The 27,888-nt window shown below is 46.0% G+C and overlaps 1 protein-coding gene across 1 annotated transcript in view; it reads left to right on the top strand.

The window, feature by feature from the left end:
* GRID2 (glutamate ionotropic receptor delta type subunit 2) overlaps positions 1 to 27,414 on the top strand; it is an 873,695-nt gene extending 846,281 nt beyond the window's left edge. Inside the window, 2 exon segments of the mRNA XM_029076869.1 lie at positions 18,051 to 18,291; positions 24,958 to 27,414. Coding sequence (XP_028932702.1) covers positions 18,051 to 18,291; positions 24,958 to 25,383 — 667 coding nt within the window. The 3' untranslated portion in view covers positions 25,384 to 27,414.
* Positions 27,415 to 27,888: the final 474 nt, after the last annotated feature.

Genomic DNA, 27,888 nt, shown 5'->3' with positions numbered 1-27,888 from the left:
ATTCGTTCATTCATTCACTCAATCATTTTTCTTGAGCACTTACCTGGTGCAGAGTACTGTACTAAGCGCTCAGGAGAAGGCAGTGCAACAATAAACAGACACATTCCCTGCCTGCAACGAGCTAACAGTCTAGAGCGTAGACTGTTTCCTTTCTGACACTTGTAATTCAGGGCTCAGAGGTGCAGGCTGCCTCTTGCAGATTCTGGCTCCTCTCGGTGGTCAATCCCAGCCAAGGAGACATGGTTTTAGTATGATCTTGTAGATGGAGAGAGTCCTGATAATAATAATTATAATTATGGTATTTGTTAAGGGCTTACTATGTGCCAGGCAGTGTGCTAAACGCCTACCTGTTAGGTGTGAAGTGAGAGGGAATCCCTGGCAAGAAGGAGGGCAAGAGCAAGGGGTCAATGGAGAGAAATAGAAAGAGAAGCAGCATTGTCTAGTGGATAGAGCATGGATCTGGGAGTCAGAAGGACTTGTGTTCTAATCGTGGCTCCGCCACTTATTAAAAATAATTAGCACGGTATTTGTTAAGTGCTTACTATGTTCCAGGCACTGTACTAAGCTCTGGGATGGATACTTGTCTGCTTTGAGACTTTGGGCAAGTCACTTCACTTCTCTGGGCCTCAGTTACCTCATCCGTAAAATGGGGATTAAGAATGTGAGTATCTTGTGGGACAGGCACTGTGTCCAACCTGATTAGCTTGAATCTATCCCAGCATTTAGTACAGTGCCTGGCACATTAAGCATTTAACAGATATCACAAAAAGAAAAGAAAGAATGATTTTGAGAGGAGCATCCTGGATCTCATGATATCCTTCAGTATGAAAGGTCCTCTGTCGGCAACCGTGGTAACCGTCACAGAGGTGATTTCCACTGTGAAATTCAGTTTAGCTGATGACCAACTACACTTCTGATTTATTGGGCTTGTAGCCCCTGCCCACCCAGTCCTCTCCATAATATTGCTGGCACACTCAAGTGAAGGCTCTGAAACTGGTCTCCTTAGTAGTGTCCTGTCCAAGCTGTTAAGTTGTAGGCTCCAGGTCATCTCCTGGAATGATAATGGGTTTGTTAAGTTGACTCTTCTTGGTGGATGAGCAAATGCTTTGTTATTTTTGTGACAGGAATAATAACAATAATAATAATAGTAACCGTGGTATTAGTGTTAGTTAAGCCAAACGCCGTACTAAGCTCTGAGGTAGATACAAGATAATTAGGCACGACACAGTGCCTCTGCCACAAGGGGCTCAGAATCCAAGTATCTACGTAGAATAATAATGTTGGTATTTGTTAAGCGCTTACTATGTGCCGAGCACTGTTCTAAGCGCTGGGGTAGACATAGGGGAATCAGGTTGTCCCACGTGGGGCTCACAGTCTTAATCCCCATTTTACAGATGAGGGAACTGAGGCACAGAGAAGTTAAGTGACTTGCCCACAGTCACCCAGCCGACAAGTGGCAGAGCTGGGATTCGAACTCATGAGCCCTGACTCCAAAGCCCGTGCTCTTTCCACTGAGCCACGCTGTCCTTACACTCACAGCATGCGAAGGGACGTGTTCACAGAGGAGCGGTTTCGGGTTTAAAGATGGCACTGCTTTTGGAGGGTGTGGGTGTGGCATATTGGTCTAATGCCAGAGGGTGAGAGTGACACACGCTGCCACTGAAAAGCTATGTTCAGAGACCTTGGCCCGATAACAGAAAAGGTCTTGGTTGAGGACTTCCCCTGAAAAATTGCCACCTCTCCCTCCACTCCCCTCCTCCCGAACAAACGTGCCACTCTAGGCTTGGGTCCCTCGGAAAATTCAGTGACTTGCCCAAGATCACACAGGAGGTGAGCGGCAGAGCCAGGACTAGAACCCAGGTCCTCTGACTCCTAGGCCTGTGCTCTTTCCACTAGGCCACACTGCTGGAGGCCCCGGATTGGCAGTTCTTTGGTCTGAGAATCTTATGGGTGTAGAACACAGTTCCACTGACAGGTGGTGGTCATTTTCCCTATTCCTGGTGAAGTGAGTTCATCGAAGAGCTCTGCTCTGTGTAGAGCGCTTTCCTTGGTAAATGCGATTTTTGAAGAAAGGCTTCTTCGCCGGGTCAGCCGGGCCACATTTTTATCTCTTTTCAAAGGTCCCTGGCTGATCCTCTGAGAATGAAGCACAAGCACTAACCTCTCCTCCAAGAGTTGAAGAAAATGCATTTCTCTAGGCAGTTTTAATTGGGCTGTAACAAAAATTAACTGTGGTAGCAAGACACAGAAAAGGCCAATTAGGATATCAAATCCATTCCCTTGACAGAGAAGGGACACGGCCCTGACATTAAAGAACTAACCCAATTTCAGTTAGGGTCCCCAATGAATTAAAAATATAAGCACAATGGGACAGAAAAAGGCTGATCGGAAAGACTTTCTGATGAGAAATAGTTCAGAACAAACAGAAAATGCCTCACATTTTCAGGCCAAACTTCAAGAAGCCATTTCCCTGGTATAAGGTGGTTTAGGGAGCATCTCCTCTATCAGCGTTCCACCCCGAGCCTCCAAGCAGGTCTACAGAATAGGTTTTCCATACATTGCTGCTCTGTCTCATGGACAAAGGTCAAGCTAAACTCCTCTGCATTATGCAGAAGCTGGATGTGTCTGTTTATTGTTGTACTCTCCCATAATCTAGTGCTTTGCACATAGTAAGTGCTCAGTAAATATGATTGATTGAATGAATAAATCTACAGCACATTTCTCAGGAAGACAGCAGAGTGAGCTGTTTTAGGCCTGTGGTGGCCACAGTCAACATATCAATCAATCAATCAATTGTATTTATTGAGTGCTTATCGTGTACAGAGCACTGTACCTTTAAGGACTTGGGAGAAAACAATGCAACAGAGCTGGTAGACACATTCCCTGCCCATAAGGAGCTTATAGTCCAAGGGGGAAAAGGACATTAAAATGAATTGTGGGTATATACATGAGTGCTGTGGGGGTTAAGGTGGAGTAAATATCGAGAGTACAGATACAAATGCATAGGTGACGCTGGAGAGAGAGAGATTGGGGAAATGAAGGCTTAGTCTGGGAAGGCATCTTGGAAGAGATTTTATTGTAATAAAGCTTTGAAAATGGGAAGTGTGGTGATCTGTCAGATATGAAGGGGAAGGGAGGTCCAGTCTAGATGAAGGAAGTGGACAAGGACTCAGTGGTGGGGTAGACGAGATCAAGGCACAATAGGTCGATATTAGAGAAGCACAGTGCGTGGGTCCGTTGCAGTAGAAAATCAGTGAGGTACGGCAGGAAGGGGAGAGCTGATTGAATGCTGTTAAGCCCACAGTAAGGAGTATGTTTGATGCGGAGGTGGATGGGCAACCACTGGAGGTTTCTCTTGACCCAGGATCAGAGGACCTGGGTCCTAATCCCAGATCTGCCACTTACCTACTGTGTGACCTTGGGCAAATCGCTTAATTTCTCTTTGCCTCATATGCCAAGTTGGGATTCAAAATATCTGTTCTCCCTCCTACTGAGACTTTGAGCTTTATGTGTAATATGCATCTGGTCATATTGTATGGTGTCTATCCCAGTGCTTAGAACAGTGTTTGGGACATAGTAAGCGCTTAACAGAAAACACAATCATTAATATCATTGTATTACTATTAAACCATTTATCCCTAAATTCATCCATGAATGGGTCTTGATGAGGGTCACCTTGTTGAGAGAGCTCACCTATGTTGACTTTGTATCCAATACCCTGTACGACCAGAGTTGGTCCGAGTTGGAATGTGGTACCCTTAGCAAACAGACAATATGATACTTTGTCCGAGGTCATAAAATATCAGTTCCCGAATGAGTACTGCCTAGAAAGGATGAATTCTAAAATATCCACTGGACCCAGGATCAGAAGACATCACAGATTTTGGGGGCCCAGGGAATTGGGTTTTGTTCCAGTTGAAGTCTCCTAAAAATTCATTTTTGCAAGGACTTGGTTTCATTTGGGTAAATTTGACTGAATTGGGTTCTGCGACATAAAGACGGTTTCTCACAAGCTTTCTTGCCTAACCTGAATCTTTCATTTTAGAGTAGATCTATTTTCTTGGGGACTCAAAGAATCCCACAAGCCCAGAAGGAAAGTTGTATGGGGAGCTCACACTTCATCAGATTGAACTGGGCAAAGACTGAGCCCCCTAACCTCGGATATTTCCAACCCCAGGCAAAATGGAGTCGGCCATGCCCAAGAACTTGCAGTGGAAGCCACGTATCCCAAATCCCAGGTGCTGTTTTTCATAGAGAGAAAAGGGTCAGACATGCAAATGGAAAATCAAGGCCTTTCAAAACACAGGCGAACTGAATTTAATATAGGCGTGAATTAAACCTAGAACCAGTTTATACCAATGGGTTTCCTTCTATACTAGAGTAGATAAACTGTTTCAATTCTTTATGGTCATACAACGTGGCATTTATTTGAGAGGGTAAAATATTATCAGTGTGGACTGGTGTGGCTTTTCAGATTATTGCAAGAGGACACTCCCTTCCCACCTCCTGGAAACTCTCCCAAATGATCAGAACCCTTGGGGACAACAGGGTCTGCCTGGGAGAATCAACACACCCCAGGAGCTCAGGGCCTGACAAAGCTCAAGATATGTGACTTGAAATCCTCTCAAGACCAGCCATCTATCAGCAGGGGACCCTCCTGGGGAGGAAGAGGAGGGGAAACCCCTCCAGCCCTCCCACCCCCAATTCCCCTCCAGATTCCCATCAGCCAAGCAGTTGCTGCCCCTATCGAATCACAAAAAAGAAGCAGTCTTCTCTCACCCTCCCTCCCCCATCTCTGGCTTCTTCCTGCCCTCGCCCCTAGACTGTCATCCTAACCCTCTTTATAATTTAGGAGCTCAAAGCATCTTTCTCCAGGGATCTTCTAGTGAAGCAGGGAAGACTGATCCTGGTCCCTCTTCTGTCAACTTTCTCAGAAACCCCTGGGATAGAAGCCCTGTCCCAGGTTATGGGCAGGTACCCAGGAAGTTGAAGACACAGTTATTGGCCGCAGTAAATTCAGTCTACAGAGACAAAAGGACATCTAACGTAGGAATCAGAGCTAAAAAGCAGATGGAGCTACTGACTGCAGAAGGCACCAGTGAGAGGCTATCGGCAAGCTACCCAATCCTCAGCTTGAAAATAGAGGGAGCAGCCTGGCCTAGTGGAAAGAGCGTGGTCCTGGAATCAGAGGACCTGGGTTCCTATCCCAGCTCTGCCATGTGCCTGCTGTGTGACCTTGGGCACGTCATTTATCTTTTCTATGCTTGTGTCCTCAACTGCAAACTAGGGATTCAATACCTGTGCTCCCTTGTATTTAGACTTAGAGCCCTGTGTGGGACAAAGACGGTATCTGGTCTGATTAACTCGTAGTCTGATTAACCTGTATCTACCCCAGAGCTTAGAACGGTGCTTGACAAATAGTAAGTGCTTAACAAATACCATCATTATTAGTAGTATTATAATTATTATTAGATCAAAGATTTATCTTTTGACACTGCCCTGTGGAAGCAGCGTTTTCCAGTATTTTCTTATGTGAAAGCTCAGCAGGCCACTGCCCCTCTTCCTGAACTTGGTATTAGGTCAGTTGACTGGAAACAAACCCAGAACATTGGCCCTGGGCTAGGCGAATGGCTCTCGATTCTGTTGCATTCTCTTCCCATTTAGAATATTACAAGTTTGCAGCTTTGCGTGGCCTGAAGCTTGGCTCTGAGTAAGAAGAACAGTTCCACTTTCCCCACCAAGACAAAGAGATTTGTTTCCATTTCTCCTCTGACTTCCCAGCCTTCTGGGTCCCTGGACAAAGCTGTCGGGTTCAGAGAGCCTCAGCTGGGTCTCCTAGGGCTAGGAGGGCTAGGCCCAATCTGAGCCATTTGTGCATTGTTGGGAGGGGTCACAGGAGGCTCCAGTTCCATCCCTTCCTCCAACACCCACCCTCTATAAATTTTCCTCCTACCCCCACCCCTGACATGAAAATTGTGAGGAGGTTTGTGTTTTTTTATGGTATTTGTTAAGCAGTAAGCACTGGAGTAGATACAAGATAATTAAGTTGAACACAGTCTGTGTCCCACATGGGGATCACAGTCTTCATGGCATAGCGGAAAGACCCCGGGCCTGGAAATCAGAAGGTCAAGGGTTCTAATTTTGTCTCCGTCACTTTTCTGCTGTGTGTGACCTTGGGCCTCATGACCTCATTTGTAAAATGGGGACAGTGAGCTCCACATGGGACAGAGACTGTGTGCAACCGATTTGCTTGTATCCACACCAGCACTTAGTACAGTGCCTGGCTCATAGTAAGCACTTAACAAATACCATCTTTATTAATAATCCCCATTTTACAGATGAGGCACGGAGAAATCAAGTGACTTGCTCAAGGTCACACAGCTGATGGGTGGAAGAGGCAGAATTAGGACCCAGATCCTCTGACTCCCAGGCCTGTGTTTTTTCCATTAGGCCATGTCACTTCCCTGCTCCCCCTAGGGATGTCATGATTCCTTCCCCACCATTGTCCGTGCCCCAGAGCCAGTGCCGAACAGGGGGCTAGTGTTATGAAAAGTTGAAACCCATATGTGGTAAAACTGAAAGATGGTGTAAATTTAGAAGAGTAAGTGCTGTTCGCCTATGCAAAAAGTCTTATGTCAGTCGAGAAGTGCCTGTGGTTTGACCCTGACTGAAGAGCGACCTCCTTCAGAACATATTCTTTATGTGAGCACACTTCCTTACTGTAAAAATTTTAGTAAAGGCACTTGGAGACCTGATGATAAATTCACGGGATGTATCCTCTGCTGAAAGAGAGGTTAAGGGGCACATCTGGTTCTCAGGGGGCTGGGAGTAGGAGTGGATTCATGGATCTTGGATGGCCTGGGAGCAATGGGGTGGAGTCTTTGTCCACTACCTGTCTTCCCCTCTAGTGTTCAGCAAATTGATATTTGGGATAGTATCAGAGGGCTTGGAATAATGTGCTATTCTCGGACTGGTCGGTCTGTGCAAGCAGCCTTTTCGTGAGGGGTTTCCCGGCCTTTCTGCTTTTCTTTCCTTGCTGGGAGATTACCAGTTCAGGGTCTGACACAAATACTGACCCCCACATCTTCCTTGAGAGGGCATGAAAAGGCAGAAAGAACCAAAAACCACCAGCGGTGCGCTTGGGGATTGTCAGGGAAAGGCCTGTGAGCACAGAAGGCTGACTTTTTCTTTGACCTAATCGAGCGACTAAGAAAATTTGACGACATTGACAGGCACAGCAAGTGGCAAGCACATCAGAACCACAAAGGACCATCTTCACATGCTCTGGATAGAAAAAAATGTCCATCATACATCACACCAATGGATAAGGCCTCAATCGCCGGACGCATCAACTTCAAACATAGAGATGTATACATGTATGTGTGCATGTGTTACAACACCTTTAATTCAAAGAGGGTGGTTCTGCGAAGAACTAATCCGAGTTCCCCTCCCCTCAACTTTTTCGAAAAGTCCCAGTGACAGAGCCCTTCCTGGTTTGTGGAGGGATAAACAGGAAGTGGAAGACACAGTTATTGGCCTCATCTAATTCAGTCTAATTAGCAGAAAGTGTCAATGTGTGTGACAGAATATTTAATAAACCTATGTAATGATCGTGATATTTGTCAAGTGCCTTACACTGCCACAGGACAGGCGAGAAGCAGCCGCAGCACGAGGCCTCTACAGAACCTAGAAGCTCGGGAAGACCATGGTGGCTGCTGCTCGAGCTGACACAGTCGCTGTGGACTCATGCACCAGGAGTCTGAAATTCTGCTCCTCTAGTCACTCTTTTGTCTCTTATGCTGTCTCCCAGCTGTCCACTGCTACACCGGGTCATTTGAGGTTTTGCTTCAAATTTTCTTTAAAGTATTCCTCCCCCTTTACAGTTGCTCCATTTTGGCTCACCATTAGAGTAGTTGTGTGGGTATTCGGTTGTGGTCCATTCTCCTTAAATGTCCTACCCAAGGTATGATTTGACAAACATGGCTTCGTTGCTGGTGATCTGACTGAACTCATGGACATAATTGTATGTGGTACTTTCCTGCCTGCCATCTGATATTCAGTACTATTTTAGACACCAAATGTGCCATTAAGGAAGATCCAGGCCTCACAGCCCAGTACACCTTCCGTTTGATCCGAATCTTCATGCCACGCTGGTGCCAGAATCTTTGAGTTTTTCGAAGCGCACCCTATATCTTGATTTGGTTTTCTACCTAATGGTCTATTCTTGCATTACTGGACTCTGTACCCCCCAGGTAACAGAAAATCAAAGGTAATATTCAACTCTTCACCTGTGATGTTGACCTTTGGTCGTGTGTGGCAATGGCCAGGCACAGATTGATATATAACCTTGATCATCCTCACAGTAATCACAAGTGTGTACAGTTTTATGGATTCTGAGAAGTAGCTCGCAAACACCTTTTTTTTATGGTATTTGTTAAGTACTTACTATGTGCCAGGTATTGTACTAAGCACTGGAGTAGATACACGCCAATCAGGTTGGATATGTCCATTTCCCACATGGAGCTCACAGTCTTAATCCCATCTGAAGTAACTGAGACACAAAGAAGTTAAGTGACTAACCCGGCATCACACAGCAGACAAGTGGTGGAACCGAGTTTAGGATCCACATCCTTCTGCCCCTCGGGCCCAGGCTCTTTCCAGTAGGCCACACTGCTTCTCCTGCCATATTTTCAGGCATTGGGGGAATCAACCAGCAAGAACTCTGGCCAGAAGTGGTGTGGGCCCAGGACGTCCTCTGCTTTCAGTTTCTGTGACGGATGATGGCACTCAACAGCACCACTCCCATCATTCAATCATTCATTCAAGCATATTTATTTAGCGCTTACTGTGTGCAGAGCACTGTACTAAGTGGTTGGGCGAGTACGATATAACAATAAGCAGACACGTTCCCTGCCCACAATGAGCTTCCAGTCTAGATGGGGAGATAGATATTAATATAAATTACAGATATGTCCATAATTACATGTATATATGTACATGTAATTACAGATATGTCCTCAACTAGGAGCAGACTGGTCAGCAAGGGGCATAGAGTAACCCTCTCCTTCTATGCCCATGGTGAGCATTCTGACTGGGCAGCTGCACATCTCCTGGATCTGATCTAAACCTGCCTAGGGGAGGACTTCTAGCAGAAACCGCTAAAGCCATTTCTCCTTCTCCCAAAGCATCAGATCCTTGCAGTTCCAGGCCTCCCTGTCTGGGAAGGGAGGGGCAGGGGTGAGCCCGGCTGGAAGCAGGGTTAAGCTTCCAGGCTGGGAACCAATCCACCGTGAGTCGTGTCTGACAGCCAGTGTGCTGGAGCCTGTGGGATTCTGCCCAGCGTTGGCTCTCCTGGTAACTGGCCCTATTTCAGGCAGGCTGGGGAAAAGGGCCAACAAATCAATCAGTCAGTCAGCGGCATTTATTGAGCGCTTACTCTGCGCAGAGCTGAGGAGACTGTTTTCTTGACTGGGTGATTCTGAGCCAGAGAAGCAGCATGGTGTAGTGGATAGAGCATGGGCCTGGGAGTCAAGAGGTTATGGGTTCTAATCCCATCTCTGCCACTCATCTGCTGTGTGACCTTGGGCAAGTCACTTAACTTTTCTGTACTTCAGTTACCTCATCTGTAAAATGGGAATTGAGATGGTGAGCCCCACTTGGGACAGGGACTGTGTCCAACCCGATTTGCTTGTATCCACCCCAGTGATTAGTATAGTATCTGGCACATGGCACTTCATAAATACCATTATCATTATTATTATTTCCATCAAAACTCAATGGCAGCAAGTGCTGTTCCACCTGGGCAACTCAAGATACTCTGCAGCTGATAACACTGCGGGGTTCGAGCAGTGGCTCAGTAAAAGAATTCCCCAATCCCCATTACTAGGATTCTGTTTCCTGACCCTGGGGAGTCCAGGTCTCTACCCTCAGCTGCCATGTGTTCTGAGCCTGGAGGAGGCCGAAGTGGGGGCAGGAGAGGAAGCTGCAGATGTAGGGGTAGGGAGACACAGAGGAACAGATAATTTTTCCATAACGTGTGTTTTCATTGTGGATTTTGAATAGAAAAGCTTCTGGGGAATTAGGGAATGTTATTCCCACAACCCTCGTCTATCTGGATAAAACCTGATGTGGTGGAAAAGGGAACAGTTACGTGCATGTATGCCGTATCCATCAAGGGATGCATGTTCCATTGTGAGTTTTCCTTAGCACGGGTTTCTTCTGGACCCAATCCTTGGGAAGCGGTGTGTCCTAGTAGAAAGAGTAAAGGCCTGGGAGTCAAAGGACCTGGATTCTAATTCCAGTTCCATCACTTGCCTGCTTCCTCCAGACTGTAAACTCACTGTGGGCAGGAAATGTGTCTGTTGATTGTTATATTGTGCTCTCCCAAACGTTTAGTACAGTGCTCTGCACACAGTAAGTGCTCATAAATACGATTGACTGATTGACCTTGGGCAAGTCATTTAACCTCCCTGGGTCTCATTTTCCTTATATGTGAAATAGGGACCCAAAGCCTACTTTGGCTACGAGCCCCATGTGGGACAGGGACTGTGTTTGATTTGATTGTATTGTATCTACCCCAGGGCCTAACACAGTGCTTGGTATATAGTAAGAACTTAATAAATACCACAGTTATTATTATTAGGAGCATCAATCAATTCATGATATTTGCTGAGCACTGACTATTTAGCCTTTCGCCATCTGAGTCCAACACTGCAGGGACCAGGAATTCCTGGGTCCCCAGATCAGGATCAGAAGCAGAATCTGGTCATCCCCTCCCCACCAAGTCAGAAACAGTGTCCAACCATCCCCTCCCATCTCCTTCCTTGATTCGGGGACTAGAGGATGACCCCGACACCTAGACTTCGCATTGTCACTAGACTTTATTGCAATTATTGATGCCCCAGTTCCCTCCTCAGAAATATGCAGTACCAAATAACAAAGTTAAAAGATAGGAGCCGGATTTAGGAGAGGGAGAGACAGACAGTGAGAGAGAGAGAGAGTCTCACAGACAGTGTTTCTCAGACCCAACACAGATGCAGTTTTTGGACTGTGCATCCAGGTGAGAGGGAAGACCAGCCGGAGGATGCACGGATACCCTCTCGAAGCTCTTTTCCCCTAGGGAAGGAAACATTTCCTCTGTCGTGATGAATGACATAATAAAGGGCTACTGCCAAGAAAGCAGAGCTACGATGATGTCGCGGCAGCCAAAGTGAACATTTAATGCAACATTCATAACTTTTCGTCATCTATCAATGGCTGAGATGAGGTGGTGGTTCTTCTTGTGCCTAGAGAGTAGTGGAGGGAAGATAGTGAGGCCCTGGTAGCCTGCTAGAGCTGCTGATCATCAGATTTGGGGCCACGTGACCGGGGATGTGGATCATAATGAAACTGCTGCTCCCTGCCAGCTCCCTTGGCTTCAGAATATATGGTCACGTAATCGTAGGCGCTCCATCCGGGCCTGCCAGATTGAGCTGGGGCCGCTAGGCTAGTCCCTCCTTCCTTAATTTAAGAGGAGCCAAAGTCCTGGCCAGGCCCTAAGGGCAGACGGGAAAACTCCTCTTATTATTATTAATGATAATAACAACACTGATGGTATTTGTTAAATGTTTTCTATGTGAGAAGCAATGTTCTAAGCCCTGGGATAGATACAGGATAATCAGGTTGGACACAGTCCCTGTCCCACATAGGGCTTGCACTCTTAATCCCCATTTTACAGATGAGGTAACTGAGGCCCAAAGAAGTTAAGCAACTCACCCAAAGTCACACAGCAGACATGTGACAGAGCAGGGATTAGAACCTAGGTCCTTCTGACTCCCAGGCCTTGCTCTATCCACTTAGCCATGCTGTTTACACTGGACCCAGCCCCCACATCCCCAGCCAGTGATTTCCAGGAAATGGAACACCCTCACCTGAAACTCTAGAGCAGTTGGAATGCTGTCCAGAGAGGAGGTGGCAGAAGACCGTGGGCCTGGGAGATAGGAGTCCTGTGTTTTAGTCCAGTTGCCACTGGTTTTCTGGTTGACCTTGGGCAGAACACTTAACTTCTCTGTGCCTCAGTTTCTTCATCTTTAAGTGAGGGGGAAAGATATCCATCCTCCCTCTTGTGAGCCCCATGTGATACAGGGACTAGGCCTGATCTGATTATCTTGTATCTACTCCGGTGCTTAGCACAGGGTTTGGTACGTAGTAAATGCTTAATAAATATCATTACAGGAGGCCCGCGGGTGAGTCCTTCTGCCATATTCCGGGCTTTCAAAAGCCTGTGGACATGGCTGTGGACACGGCTCCTCCAGCTCCAGACCCAGGCCGGTGATTTCCCCAACTGAGGAGAACAGAAGGCGAGAAAAACATGACAGAGACCGTAAGCTCTGAGTGGGCAGGGATCGTGTCTGCCAACTCTGTTGTATTGTCCTGTCCCAAAGTGCCTAATACAGTGCTCGGAACACAATAAGCGCTCGACGAATACCACTGACTGATTGGCAATGAATGCCATTGATTGATTCATTGATTGGGGATCAGAGAGAAGGCTTTCTAGAGAAATGGACCTTTTAAGAGAAGAGGGATTTGCCTTTGTCTTCCTTCGGCATAGAACAGCACTTATGAACATGCATATCGATAAATTGTATAGCATAATTTTTTTATATTAATATCTGTCTCCCCTCTAGACTGGAAGCTCATTGTGGCCAAACTCTGCTCTCTCAATCACTTAGCACAATATCCTGCACACAGTAAGCGCTCAATAAATAACATTGATGATGGTAATGATGATTCAGAACAAAATCCTTCTGGAGAGCGATGGCCAAGAGTGATCATTACTGTCTTTTGGAATCACGGGTCCCCTCGTGAAATCTCGTATCCCTGTATAACAAATGGACTTTTCCCCCTAATGTCTTTCTAGCCATGGTTATGAACAGTGCACCGATACATCCAAACCCAGCAAAGCAGGAGGAATTTTGCTCTCGCTATTGTAGAGTACCTTAGTATAATAAAACGCAGTGTCTAAAATAAAGAAGCATTCATTTATTCAATTCAATCATATTTATTAAGCCCTTACTGTGTGCAGAGCATTGTACTGAGTGCTTTTTTCTTCTAGTTGTTTCCAACCCATAGTGGCTCCGTGGACACACCCTCTTCAGAGCCTACTGTCTTCTGTCATAAAATCCTACAAGTAGGCGTATCCGCAGAGTTTTCTTGGTAAAGATAAAGAAGTGGTTTAGCATTGCCTTCTTCCACGTGGTAAAAACTTGAGTCTCTGCCACCGTCTTTGAACAGCGTTTGATCACTTGATCATCCACCTTTGACTCTTTCATTCATTCATTCAATAGTATTTATTGAGCGCTTACTCTAACAATAATGTTGGTATTTGTTAAGCGCTTACTATGTGCAGAGCACCGTTCTAAGTGCTGAGGTAGATACAGGGTAATCACTTGAGGTTCACAGCCTTAATCCCCATTTTACAGATGAGGGAACTGAGGCGCAGAGAAGTTAAGTGACTTGCCCACAGTCACACAGCTGACAAGTGGCAGAGCTGGGTTTCGAACCCATGACCTCTGCCTCCCAAGCCCGTGCTCTTTCCACTGAGCCACGCTGCTTCCCTGAGCCACACTATGTGCAGAACACTGTACTAAGCGCTTGGAATGTACAATGCGGCACTGGAGAATCGGCTTTGTCTGATGCTTCGGCTTAGACGTTTCCATTACGGGTAGCCCTATATGGTATAGCTCTAAGCTTCATCAGCTTACGTAAACACTCCTGCCAATTCATAGGAGAGACTAAGTGCTTGGGAGAGTACAAATCAACAATAAACAGAGACATTCCCTGTCCGCAACAAACTTATAGTCCAAAGGGGGAGACAGACATTAATATAAATGAATAAATTACAGATATGTACAGAAGTGCCGTGGGACTGGGAAGAGGAGCAACTGACACCAAGCAAAGAATGCCTGCCTTGGGAAGATTAGGGTCTTTGTCACCATGATCACCAATCAATCCACCGCATTTACTGAGTGTTTACTGGGTGCAGAACACTGTACTAAGTGCTTGGGAGACTTCAGGGGGAGTTAACTTCCTGCCCTCCAAGAGCTTACAATCCAGCGGAGAGCATCGCCGTCATTAATTGGCTTGATACATGGTGCATTATCAATGAATCAGTGGTATTTATTGAGCACTTACTATGTGCAGAGCACTGTACTGAGCGCTTGGGAGAGTACAATACAACAGAGTTGGTAGACATATTCTCTGCCCGCAAGGAGCACACAGGATGCAAACACAGAGCACAGGCCTAGGAGTTAGATGGACCCGGGTTCTAATCCCAGCTCTGCCGTTCATCAGGCTGTGCGACTTTGGGCAAGTCACTTCACAGTTACCTCATCTGTAAAATGGGGATGGATTGTGAGCTCCATGTGGGGCAGGGACTGTGTCCAACCTGATTAGCTTGTATCTTGGCTCAGTGGAAGGAGCCTGGGTTTCGGTGTCAGAGGTCATGGGTTCGACTCCCGGCTCTGCCACCTGTCAGCTGTGTGACTGTGGGCGAGTCACTTCACTTCTCTGTGCCTCAGTTACCTCATCTGTGAAATGGGGATTAACTGTGAGCCTCACATGGGTCAACCTGATTACTTTGCATCTACCCCGGCGCTTAGGACAGTGCTCTGCACATAGTAAGCGCTTAACAGATACCAACGTTATTATTACTGTTATTATTATAGTAGAGCACCTGGCACACAGTAAACAATAAATATCACATTTATACATAAACACACACATAGAGAGGGAGCGAGATGTAAATGTTTTCCTCTCTCTCCACCTAACTCTAGCATTTCTACCTATAATACATTATCCCGCTTTTGTAGTCCATCATTCACTAGCCAAATGTGTCGTCACGGTTCACCTGCAAAGAGTGGGTCTTCACCGATGATAGGACGCGGCCCGTAACCGGAACGTGGGTTTTCATGTCAGCCTTTCAGAAAAACCGCTCTGCTAGTCTGTTAACATACCAAGCAATTAAATGTGAAAATTAAATCTTCCACTGCAATTATTAAAATGGGTGTTTACAGCGAGAGAGGTCAATCAGTAGTGCAATCCGTGTGCACGAAAGAGCGATTGTGGCCGCGATGACATTTATTTTGGTCTTCTAAGCTAACACTGACATCTTGTGGCGAGTTCGTCCGTGGCCAAACTCGCAGGTTCAATCCGGTTAAACACATTTCCCGTTGGAAACCTCTAAAGACGGGCTTGGCTGTTTGGGGGTCACGTATTTTCTTCACCTGCTCTACATACCGAGAATTTTGCAACCAAAACTTGAGGCTTCCCACTGTGGAAAATAGTTCCGGAGACACTAGGAAACGGTTGCAGAAATCAACCTCCTTCCCAATCCCCCCCGCTGAAGGGCTCGGCTTCCGCTGGCCTTTATCCGTTGGCAATAGCAAGCCAAGGTGAGCAAAGCATAGTCGGATGCAAAGTGCTCTCCCACTGCAGGGCAATGCCTTGTCTGGCCTTGGACCAGTGTTCGGTAAATTATCTCTCATCCGACTCCCTTCGGGCTAGCTGGGTCGGGCAATTACAAATTACCAAAATAGACTATTTGTTCGGTCCCTTCAATCGTTTTCTCTCAGTTCTTTTGGTTTTCCTTACGATTTGCCCGGTATCTACGTACCTGTTCCGGTCCTGAAACTCACACGTCGACACATGAATGGGAACTTTAAATGTACTTGATGTGAATAGGTTCTTGCCATTATTCTCCCCTGTCTCTCAGACATCCCCAGGAATGGATCAGTGACTGCTCTGATTTATCTTTGGCTTTTATGATTGCCTTTCAATCGCCTTGCACTTTACCCCCTAGGGAAATGCAGGGTGAACTAAAAGGAGACACTCGCAAGCCTCCCAAAACATTGACCTGCCCTCTGCCGCTGCCTGCCTACTGCAACATCGTTTGAGGTTTAGTCTTTGGATTTTTTTAAGCTTTTCCTCTGGCCGACTTTACTGTGACTATCCCGTTGCTGCTCGCCAAAAAGTAGCTGTTTGGATAGCCTTCTGTCATCCTTTCTCTTCGTGTGTTTAGTCTGAGGACACGCTGATGATCTATTTCTCTCTCCCTGTACGTGTGTATCTCTCCCTGAGTATCTCTCCCTGACCTGAGTCCCCCCCCCCGGCGAAGGTATGCTACGTCTGCCATGTCCCACTGTGACTGCTTTGTGACCCAGGTGAGCGAGGTTAATGATGCTCCCCCTTAGATACCCAGGTGGAGCCTGGCCAGGATCTTGCCAGCTTTGGAGAGATCCCATGACTGTCGGCTCTTTCCACGTGGGATTTCTTCCAAGTTCCATGCGTTGAGGACGAGGCTGTGCCGACAACTAAGTAGCACATCCCCTCCTGCTTGTAGATCTCAGCCAGTATCCCATCAGCTCTGGGATCCCTCCCAGGCACCTAGCCCTCCTGCTCCTCTGGTGACACCGATGATCGTACACGCATGCGCTACTATATGTCTCCTGCGGTCTGTCCCCCGTGACTCTCCGGGTGTCCGGTGAGCACCGACGTCTTCCGTTTTGAGCAGAACCTGGGTCGGGGAGAGTTGACCAATGAGACAGCCTGGGAAAGTGGAGCCTGGGGAGGTAAGACTTTTGATTCCACTAGGGCGGTCCAATATCTTTCTGGAAGGTGTCAACTCTGAGGCTTGCAGCTTAGGCATCCACAAAGGAATGCCAGTTTATGATGAAATGGATGCTACTCCCCTCTGAGCAAAGGGTTTTGGGTAAGTCATACCGATTTGATTCATCATTCAGGGGGAAAATGTGATATCCTGGTTAGACCCACTGATTCTTCTCCTCCACAGTGATTCTTTCAAGCTACTAGATCATGTTTCTCGCACACATGCGAAAAGAAGATCTCCAATCCCAGGACAATAACAACATTCCCTCTAAGCAGACCCATGTTCTCTCATACACACACACACACACACATACACTCAGTCCATCCGAGTGTTTCACATTCTTAATTAGTAAGTCAGTAGTTTCTGGGTTAAACCTACATTGTAGCACAAAGGAGTGCATTTGTAGCACCCCGCAAGGTGGAGTGAGACATCCCTGTGCATTCAGAGAGCAAACTGTACCTTTGAAGCTAATCTGGGATGGATTGAAACTCTTTCTCTGTATGAAACAGGCCATTTCCAGACTCTGAAAGAAATGTATTTCTGATAGGAATTTACTGACTCCATCTGAAAACCTTCCAACCATTTTTCACATTGTTCTTCAAGGGACGCGCATTCCAACTTTGGCTCTCAAAAGGGAAGGAGCTGGGTAGTGAGCAACAGCTTCAACTAAATAGCCACCTTGAAATGGTCTCAATACGCAATCCCACCCCAGTGAGAACAGTGAACTTGGTCTGGACCCCTGATGCAAAGCAGATGTATGTGCTAGACTGCAGGTTCTTGCATAATGTAGTGAATAGAATCCAGGCCTAAGAGTCAGAAGGTTTGGGGTTCTAATCCTGGCTCTGCCATAAGTCTGTTGTGTGGCTTTGGACAAGTCACTTAACTTCTCTGTGCCTCAATTAACTCATCTGTAAAATCAGGATTAAGGCTGTGAGCCCCATGCGGGCAGGGACTGTGTCCACCCTGATTTACTTGTATCCACCCCATTGCTTAGTACACTGCCTGGCACCTTGTAAGCGCTTAACAAATACCACAGTTATTATTATTATTATTATTATTATTAATCATTACTCTGCACAGTAGCATGCTCTTGGCCAAGTCAGAAGCACCCGAGCTCCATTCAGAGCAGGAGGAGCAGGAAACTGCGATGAGATGGTAAGGTAGTTATAAATCCCGGGGTGGATATTCTCCATTTCAGGAGAAAGGCCTGACCCCACGTGGATTCTCCTCCTTCGGTGGAGTGGGGTGAGGAAGTATGTCTTCCCTCAGATCCCCACGGCACACATCACAAGCCACTTTTGTTTCTGCTTCCAGATCTTGAGCTCCGGTCGGTTTACACATCTTTTTAGTCGTCCCAACGTCCCCTTCTTTCTCTAACCACGACTGGGCTGTGTTCTTTCCCCAGGATCCTGGAGCTCCAGCAGAATGGGGACATGGATATCCTGAAGCATAAATGGTGGCCAAGGAACGGCCAGTGCGACCTGTACTCGAGCGTCGACCCCAAGCAGAAAGGGGGCGCTCTGGACATCAAGAGTTTCGCGGGAGTTTTCTGCATCCTGGCGGCGGGAATCGTCCTCTCCTGCTTCATCGCTATGCTGGAGACGTGGTGGAACAAGAGGAAAGGCTCCCGAGTTCCTTCTAAAGAGGTAAGGGGTTCGTTTTCCTCCCCACTCCCAGGGGAGGGAGGGAGCCTGGATGCCAGGAAGAAAAAGGCTGCAAAACTAATCTATTGCCCATTCCCTCTGTGCAAATTTTCCCGAAGTTCCAAAGTGGCCCTGGTTCACTATTGTGTCTGGAGCAACCCGGGAAGGTGAGCCGGGCAGACCATCCAACTCCATCCATTGCCACGTGGTCCAGGACTGCAGGCAGGAGGGCCGATCTCCCTCTGCTGCTCAGAGCAGCATCAGATCCGGTGACAGGCATCAGACCCAGTGATGGGCATCAGACCCAGTGACGGGTGAGGGCTGAGTACTTCTCACCCAGTCCTAGAGTGAGTGCCGCACCATTTCAGTGCGTTGCTCCACCTGTATCACTCTCCTGAGCCTGGCAGATATGACAGAGACGCAGCATTGGAAAAACATAACTAGTAAACGAGGCTTTGCGTGGAGAGGAAGGAGCTGAGAACCAGATGGCTCCAGGAGCAATCAGTACTTTCTGTGTACATATAGCACTTTACAGACCACCAGTGAATGGTGTTCTCTACTCCAGACATGTAGTGTGCTTGCTTGCCAACTTTCCACTGTAGAATCACCAAAATTAGTTTGGGATGTTTGTTTTTTTCTTTGTGAGGTCATTATTGCTGACAATTTGGTGAGTCATGCCCCTTCTACTCTACATGGTATATATGTGTATCTGTTGTATATATGTATATGTGTATGTTTATATGTATACATATACATATGTGTATATATTTATAAATATATTCTGAGAGGGGAGGAGTGAGAAAGAAAGAGAAGGAGAGAAAGAAGTCTGTCCTTATTTTTGAAGACACGAAACCCCTGAGGGACAGGGACCATGTCCTCATCTGTAAAATGGGGATTAACTGTGAGCCTCACGTGGGACGACCTGATTCCCCTGTATCTACCCCAGCGCTTAGAACAGTGCTCTGCACATAGTAAGCGCTTAACAAATACCGACATTATTATTATGTCTAATACCCACCTGTGTAATCTTTCCCAGCGTTTAGTACAGTGCTATGTATGTAGTAAATAATAAATAATATTTCTACTGCTAGTAGTAGTACCACTGGCGATGAGTGACTGGCCCTTCTCCCTCCCCGACATCATTTGCAGGTAAAGTTAGATCCTTGCTGTGATAATGAGTCGCACCACACAAGGCCTGTCTCTATTTGCAAGCAAACCTTGACATGCCAGTCTTCTCAAAATCTTCGCTCAAGGAAAGCAAACCCTCTCCCGATTGCTGCCCAACAGGTTGACCTGTCAGTTGTAGGGGTCTCCCAACTACCCACTGCTGTGTCACATTGCTTTTCAGACTGTGTTTCATGCTATCTTTAAGCCAGTCGTTCTGGTGTCCTGATTTAGCAATGTCCTCATTCGGTTCCTCATTCTGCAGCTGCTCGAATACCTTGCTGTTGTCCTCCCCACGTGTCCTGCCTCATCAAACTGGTTGTATGAACATTGTTTTATTAATAATAATAGTATTTGTTAAGCGCTTACTGTGGGTTAATTACTATTCTTAGCGCTCGGGTAAATACAGGCTAATCAGTTGGGCATAGTCTCTGTCTTGATCCCCAATTTACAGATGAGGTAACTGAGACACGGAGAAGTTAAGTGACTTGTGCAAGGTCACACAGTATTCATTCATTCATTCATATTTATTGAGCGCTTACTGTGTGCAGAGCACTGTGCTAAGCGCTTGGAAAGTACAATACAGCAGACAGGTGGAGGAGGCAGGATTAGAACCCAAATTCTTCTGACCCCTAGGTTCTTGCTCTATCCTCTAGGCCATGCTGCTTCTCTTTCACTCCACTGACCCACTAAGCCATGCTGCTTCATATACTAGTTAACTGTGTGTGTTCCAGAACTTGGTTAGTCATTAATCTGGTCCTGTCATCTGATGTTGAGTGTGGTCGTTAGGCAACACTAGTGGACCAGCGAAGCAGCGTGGCTCAGTGGAAAAGAGACTGGGCTTCGGAGTCAGAGGTCATGAGTTCGACTCCCGGCTCTGCCACTTGTCAGCTGTGTGACTGTGGGCAAGTCACTTCACTTCTCTGTGGCTAGTTCCCTCATCTGTAAAATGGGGATTAATTGTGAGCCTCACGTGGGACAACCTGATTACCCTGTATCTCCCCCAGCGCTTAGAACAGTGCTCGGCACGTAGTAAGCGCTTAACAAATACCAACATTAAGGAGCTGAATGTGACTTCTCTATTAGCTCCTGGTCTCAGAGTCATATATAGGTCTTCTATGAAGACCTCTAACTTGGTGTGGATTTGTCATTCCATTATCCCACATGTTGTTAATCTGTCAAAAATCATGCTGGCCTATTTTATTCTGTGTTCTGTTGCTCTATCAATCCAGGCGTTATTGGATGATATACTGACAAAGTAGCAGAATTCAGTGCCAGCATTAAGTTCGTCATTGCCATTGGAAGCGTTGCTTGTGCATAAAGGTTTTCCAGGAATAGGGTGGTAATGGTCCCGGAAGAATAATCATAAAATCGTTGTGGGCAGAGTTCGTGGCTACCAAATTCTGTTATATTGTACTATTCCAAGAGCTCTGTAGAGTGATCTGCACATAGTAAGCACTTAATAGATACCACTGATGGTATCCATAGATGTAGGGGAAGGTTTTCATTTTTGAGCCACACATTTGTCTTGTTTCAATAAATTGATAAACAGAAACATCACTGTGAAGGAAAAATAGCTACTATGCCAACAATATTTTTCCAGAGTGGAAGCACAAAGAATTCATTTTTTAGTGACAGAATCACCAAATAAATTATTTGAGATTCTGTTGGCACCTAAGTCAATATTATTTCAATGCAAAAGGCCACTTTAACTCAGTTTTAGGACTGTGCTTTGTATTTTCAAATAAATCTGGAAACTATAGGCTTCCAAAGACTTGCACTGAGTTATCCCTGAATAAGCCGCGTTTAAACTCTAGCTTTATGCATGTGATCTGGATGACTAAATTACAGTTGTGTAAACCAGTTCCCAATCCCCAACATTTCAGTGATAATTTTCAATAACAACAATCTAACTGTCATGTTTTGAGACAAGGAGAAGGAAAAACAGTGAATCCCATCCAAGCGTGAGCACCCCCAGGACATTGGAATAGCACAGGTTTACAGCAGCAGGTCTTTCTTTCTCTCTAAGGCATTTTTTAATGGTATTTGTTAAGTGCTCACTATATGCCAGGCACTGAACTATGTGCTGGGGTAGGTACCAGTTAATCGGATTAGACACGGTCTCTGTCCCACTAGGGAATCACAGCCTTGATACCCATTTTATATATGAGTTACTGAAGCACAGAGAAGTTAAGTGATTTGCTCAAGGTCATGCTAGCAAATGGCAAAGTTGGGATTAGAACCCTGGTCCTTCTGACTCCCAAGCCTGTGCTGTATCCACTAGACCATATTGCTTTGTTGGAAAGACCTATTCTGTTCCTTCTCTTGTAACTAACAGCTATTAAAACAACATTCTGGTTATCTTTGGCCTTCAAGTTTGATTTAAATTAAATAATGGCAAAGAGAATACTCTGTGTGTCAGACAAAGATTTTCTTAATTCAAATTTAAAGCTCAAATATGATCATCAGAATCAGGCCAAAGGAGTAGAAGAGCACAGGCCTGAAGGTCGGAGGACCTAGGTTCTACTCCCGGCTCGGCCATTTGCCTACTATGTGACCCTGGACAAGTCACTCTATTACTTGGTCCCTCAGTTTCCTCATCTGTAAGGTGTGTATTCAGTCCTACTTCTTCCCCCTTGGACTGTGAGCTCCATGTGGGGCAGATACTATGTCCAACATGGCAAAAAGTAAATGCTTAATAAATACTATAACTGATAATGGTTGTAGTGGGAGCAGCATTTATTAAATGTCCACTTTGTGTGATACATTTCAGTAGATGCTTGGGAACTACAGAATACTGAATTGGCACATTCCCTACCCACAAGCAGATTATACTCTAATAATAGGAAAGACAAACATAACCATATTTACAACTAAAGCGGTCAAAGTAAATTAATTGAACCAGCATGCATACATAAATGCAACGGAGAGTGTAAATAAAAGTTTGGCGGTCTGAGATTACAGTTCCTCATTATTAGGTGTCCCCCCCAATACAACCAGTTTATGGTCCTCAAAATATGGTTTTAATGTGATGAATGGTTGTATCTTGGGGAATGTTTTCCCACAGACTAAGGTGTTATAAATTAGAGTATATTTCTGATCCTCAGGAAAAAGAATACGAAATTCCTTTCCATGCTTATGCTGTTAATGATAAATGTCACAAAACTACTGCTTAATCTTGTAAAAGTAATTGAAAGATAAACATTCCAGTTTTAAATACATTTAAAATTGGTATCTGATTATGAATCTTTACAGAAGGCTACCGACATAGAAACTTATTCTGCTGCCGGTGGTTTCAACTTTAATAAACAATTTGTCCAATAGTAAGTGCATAACAAATACCACAGTTATTATTAGAGATTGAAAAGCATCCCTTTTCTTTTCTTCTAAAAGTCCTTTGTAGCTGTGAACTCTTTCTGAACAACTCTGCACATGTTTGACCCCTTTTCCCCATTCAGGTCTTTTTTTCAGTCATATTTATAAATTCATCTCCTTGCTTGAAAATTGACATGAGACTGTTTAATCCCGAATTTAAGCTGGTAGTTGAGAAATCATAACTTCTTCATCTGTTTTAGAATTTTCCAGCAATGCATCAGATGGTCTAAGTTGATGAGGTCCTCATTGCATGATACCTCTGAATGAATGAGATGCAATTAACTTACCAATATCTGCACTGTGCCCTAGTGGAAAGAGAACAGACTAGAAGTCAGGGAACCCAGGTTTTAGTCCTGGCTCAGCCACTTTTAAGCTCTGTGACCTTGGGCAAGTCACTTTATCTCTCTGTGCCTCTGTTTCCTCATTTGTAAAATGAGGATAAAATACCCATTCTCCCCCTTAATGTGTGAACTCCATGTGAGACAGGAACCATAGCTGATCTGATTATCTTGAATCAACCCTGGAGTTTGGCAGAGGGTTTGAAGCATAGTAAGCATTTAATAAATACCAACATCATCATCATTATCTTCATCATCACCATCATCCATTTCTAAGTTAAGATGCCTCCACATTTCAACATCTTCTTTGGTTAATTTCTCAGGGGTCTCTTCAACCCTTTGAAAATTTGAACCTTACTTGGGGCAGAGCTTCCTCCAAAATCCATTCATTGTTGATTTCTTAATCTCGGTCCAGTTGGGTAGGGATTTACTTACTCGTAGCTCTCATCTGAAATACTGAAGCCAGTTGGCTTAATGTGTGGGGTAAGGAATCAACAATATAAGTGGTTTCCCCAGAATGATTGAATCGTGGGCTGGTTTTACCTGGCTCAGGCCTGTATCCTTTATAAAAGTCCCTCTCATCAAGGTGTCATTGATTAATCTTCTGGTTCCCGTGAAATCAGCATTATCCCCAGCATCTCTCTATACTATGTGTAGAGTGTCATACTAAGCAAGACTCTGCCCTTGAAGAGCTTACCGTCTATTGTGGATACAAATTGCCAAACATACAGAGAGATGCCAGAGTAAGAGCCTAGGTACAAATAATCAAGCACAATCCAACAGTGAAATAAAGAGCTAACAAATAAACAGAAATACATGCGTCCCCAGGTGAGTGGCAGATGGGGTGACATCCCTAGGGATGTGGATCGATCAATCGCATTTATTGACCCCTTTCTGTGTGCAGAGCACTGTACTAAGAGCTTGTAAGAGTAGAATGCAACAGAGTTAGGAGACCCATTCCCTGCCCACAACAAGCTTACAGACTAGAGACGAGTTTACAGCTTAGAGAATGTGGGAGTGATCGGGGGTAACCCTGTCATAATGCCTTGATTTTGCCTAGTGCCTTATTTCCCAGAGGTTTTCATGATCGGCTACCCCATTTTTTCCTCCGTCATCAATGGGGAAGCGGGAGGACCTGTTCCTTTTGGGTGGCCCATGTTAAAGGGGTCCAGAACCCAAGACAGAGATAAATAGAAGAGGCTCTGGTTCTGGGAATCTTGCTATCACCTGGGGCTGTGCCGAATCCACATCTGGCTGTATCCACATCTGGCTGTCCCAGCTTGGCATTCCTGCCTTCAGAGTGCCCCTGGGTAAGGGCAGGGGCCAGCCGGAGCCTAGACGAGGGCTCGGTTCCGCCGCCTGGTGACAGAACGATCCCCAGAAAGCCAGAACTCTCCAGCAGCTCCAATCACTGTCCAGAGTCCTGAGGGGATTTGAGCAGAGCATCTGGAGGGTCTTGGCCAGAGGTTCTGCCCAGGGGCTGGGCACTTACATTCCAATCCATTGCATTTGGAGGACCGATTCCCCCTTGGTGTACCCCCATTTAAGCAGGTGTGCCCAATTACATCCACACAGCTGATGAACGCAAGGGCGCTCCATGAACACGATCGGCTCCAGATGTGCCCGACGAAAACCGGGTGTCTGACAAACCGGGGCGTGCCCCCTTATCGTAGGGGTACCCGATTACCTCGGGGACGCCCCACTGAATGCCACACCACGTTTTCTGGAACCGGCGCGGTGGATCGCCGCCGCGCCGATGGGAACTGACGGGTTTCCCCTTCCTCTCCCCCAGGATGACAAGGAAATGGACTTGGAGCAGCTCCACCGGCGGGTGAACAGCCTGTGCACCGACGACGACAGTCCCCATAAACAGTTCTCCACCTCGTCCATTGACTTGACGCCCCTGGACATGGACACTCTGCCCACGCGCCAGGCCCTGGAGCAGATCAGCGACTTCAGGAACACTCACATCACCACCACCACCTTCATCCCAGAGCAGATCCAGACTCTCAGCCGCACACTCTCCGCCAAAGCGGCCTCTGGGTTCTCTTTCGGCAACATGCCGGAGCACCGAACGGGCCCTTTCAGACACAGAGCACCCAACGGGGGCTTTTTCCGCAGCCCCATCAAGACCATGTCCTCCATCCCGTACCAGCCGACTCCCACGCTCGGTCTCAACCTGGGCAGCAGTGACCCAGACCGAGGAACCTCCATCTGAACGGCAAAGTTTCTTCCCTGTTTCTGTCTAGGACTCCCTTCGCAAGGAGCAGCTGAAGTGTTGTGGGACTAACAAGGATGTAACTTTTTAAAAAAAAAAATCAGGATTCTCAGTAACTTCTCTCCCTCTGTCTGTCTGTCTCTCTCACTCGCTTTCTCTCCATTCTCCTTGGCTCTTTTTATTTATCTCCACCTCCTGCCACCCATCCCCTTGCCGTTTTGTTGGTTAGACACCTCCCCCTTCCCTCCCCCCCCCAACCATCCACAAATGCAATCTACCGTAACTGTCTTCTGTTACTACCCTCTTCATTCACTGTGCTTCAAGTATAGGATGCGAGTGCTGAACACCCTTTCGCATCAGGGCCTCTGTGACGTCTCTCTCCGTTTCCACCACCACACACGATTGCAATAACCTCACCCCCTTTCCACCCGTCCAGCTTCCTCCTCCCAGAACTTTTCCGCTGCTGTGGGTCCTCACCTGTGGGCCAAGATCGAGCCCTGCAGGGTAGAAAGACGATTCAGGCCGCCAAACACGAGAATGCAATTTTGTAGGATTACAAAAAAGCCATTACTATGCCAGTAAAGACTACAGTTCAATCGACTTTTGCACTGCAACAGTGCATATGACCATTATGTGATTGTATAGTGTTAAAAGTTTTTTCTTATGTATAGTAAACTTTATCATATGGCAGAAGCCTCTGTTGTGTTAAATAAATTACTATCTCATATATATATACATATATATGCATCTAAATATTTGTATATATGTATATATATACATAGATGACGGCGGCCATTGCTATTTATGATTCACTTAATAAGGCTTTAGTTCAAAATGTGTGGAATACAGGAAAGATGTACAGTGCAGGGGATAGATTTTCAGTTGGAAACTTCGGATTGCTTTAATCTGCTGGCTTCGTCGTTTGCCACCTGAGTTATTTTACACGTTTCGAATTAGAGCATCCAGGAGCAACGTAACGTTGCTGCCTCGGTGCGACACCCCGGAATCGAGTTTGCCTTTGCCATCCGGTGGTGTATGAAGCTAGCCTTGATCATTTTACGTTAATTAGCAAGCCGGGAAATTCTAATGTAACTCTCTAAGAGTTTAAGTATAGATCATTGAAGGTTAATAAATCCTCTTCCAAAGTAGTTCGGCCAGTCAATACGGTCATTGCGTGAGGGGGTGAAGCCTTCGAGGACATTGATGTGGCCTTAATGACCATCATGTGCTATCCAAAACCCCCTGACCAGGCCCCCCTCCCCCCCGCCTCACCGGCACCCTTTCTGGGCTTAGTTCAATTTAGAGGAGCCGCACATTTTTGACATTAGTGCCGAGTGTCTAGGGAGACAGCAAAGACCATGCCGGTTGGAGCACACACAACCCTTTTAAAGTAACGTTCTTGCTTGTTAGAGATGTAGAGTGAGCTTTCAGTTTGTAATCCTTAAGACTAAACTGTGATAAGTAGGGAGCAAGCAACTTATCCTGTGTTTTTCTCGCAGCCATCCCCTTATTTTACTCAGATTCAGTCTGTGGTTAGGGTGGATATAGGCTCAGCCTTCGTGGTTTGCTTTAGGAGCAATTAGAAGGGATACTCTTCAGATGTAATCTATTTTGATGCAAATTCTGTTCTGGAGAAGCATCTTCTACTGTCACTGTTTTTGTACTAAATCTTCAAATATTGTCTACTGGGTAAGGCAGAACGATTTCCTGCTAAAAGCCGTTTTCTTTCCAGGGGAACGAGAATCTGAGCGCATGCACACCTTGTTTCCCCTTGTAACATTCATGATCTCATACCAACTCGGAGTAAAGACTCTTCACAACAAGCTATGTAGGGACAGACCAGATGTTGCCGTGGTTTTAGCTATAAACAAACCGTTAACTCTGTACGATATTTAAAATAGGCCTATTTTAATGTGCTGCCTATTATACAAATACACAGAACACTTTTTGGAGGCCTCAGTTACAAGTGGCAGAGCTTTCAGTGTATAATTTGTCTAAATAATTTGTCTAATAAAATTGTTTTCTAAACTTGCTTCTCACACTACCGAAGTTCTCTGTAAATAATGTGGAAAGTGAAAAGGTACAAGCCCCTGGGGCCGATGAAGTTCGGTTTTGGACACAATCCCTGCTACCCACCTGGCCGGACAATAATCCTGGAAGAGGAAAGGGCTGCCTTCCTAGCTTGTCCCTTTGCACCGACAGTGCCGTACCGGCTCTCGCGAATTAGACTTGCGCTTTCTCCAAAGTGTGGGTGGGGGTGGGAGTATGTATGGCCTAAGAGACAGAAACCAAAAAGCTTTTTATGTAAGAGAATTTATTGGTGGAAGGAACGGGCCAGGACTCCTGTTCCGGCAGAGTGAGAGAATCGGGGTTAGTTTAGTAACGGCACATTTACCGTTCATTTCATTGAGGTCATTATAGCGTACTAGTTAGGATGCATTTCATGCAAATGAATTTGACTACCATAATTAGCTTTTTATATTTCTTTACATGGACTACTGCTTT

Source organism: Ornithorhynchus anatinus, chromosome 12 (assembly GCF_004115215.2).
Source record: "Ornithorhynchus anatinus isolate Pmale09 chromosome 12, mOrnAna1.pri.v4, whole genome shotgun sequence".
Lineage (NCBI taxonomy): Eukaryota > Metazoa > Chordata > Mammalia > Monotremata > Ornithorhynchidae > Ornithorhynchus > Ornithorhynchus anatinus.
This window is presented reverse-complemented; position numbering and strand designations above follow the sequence as displayed.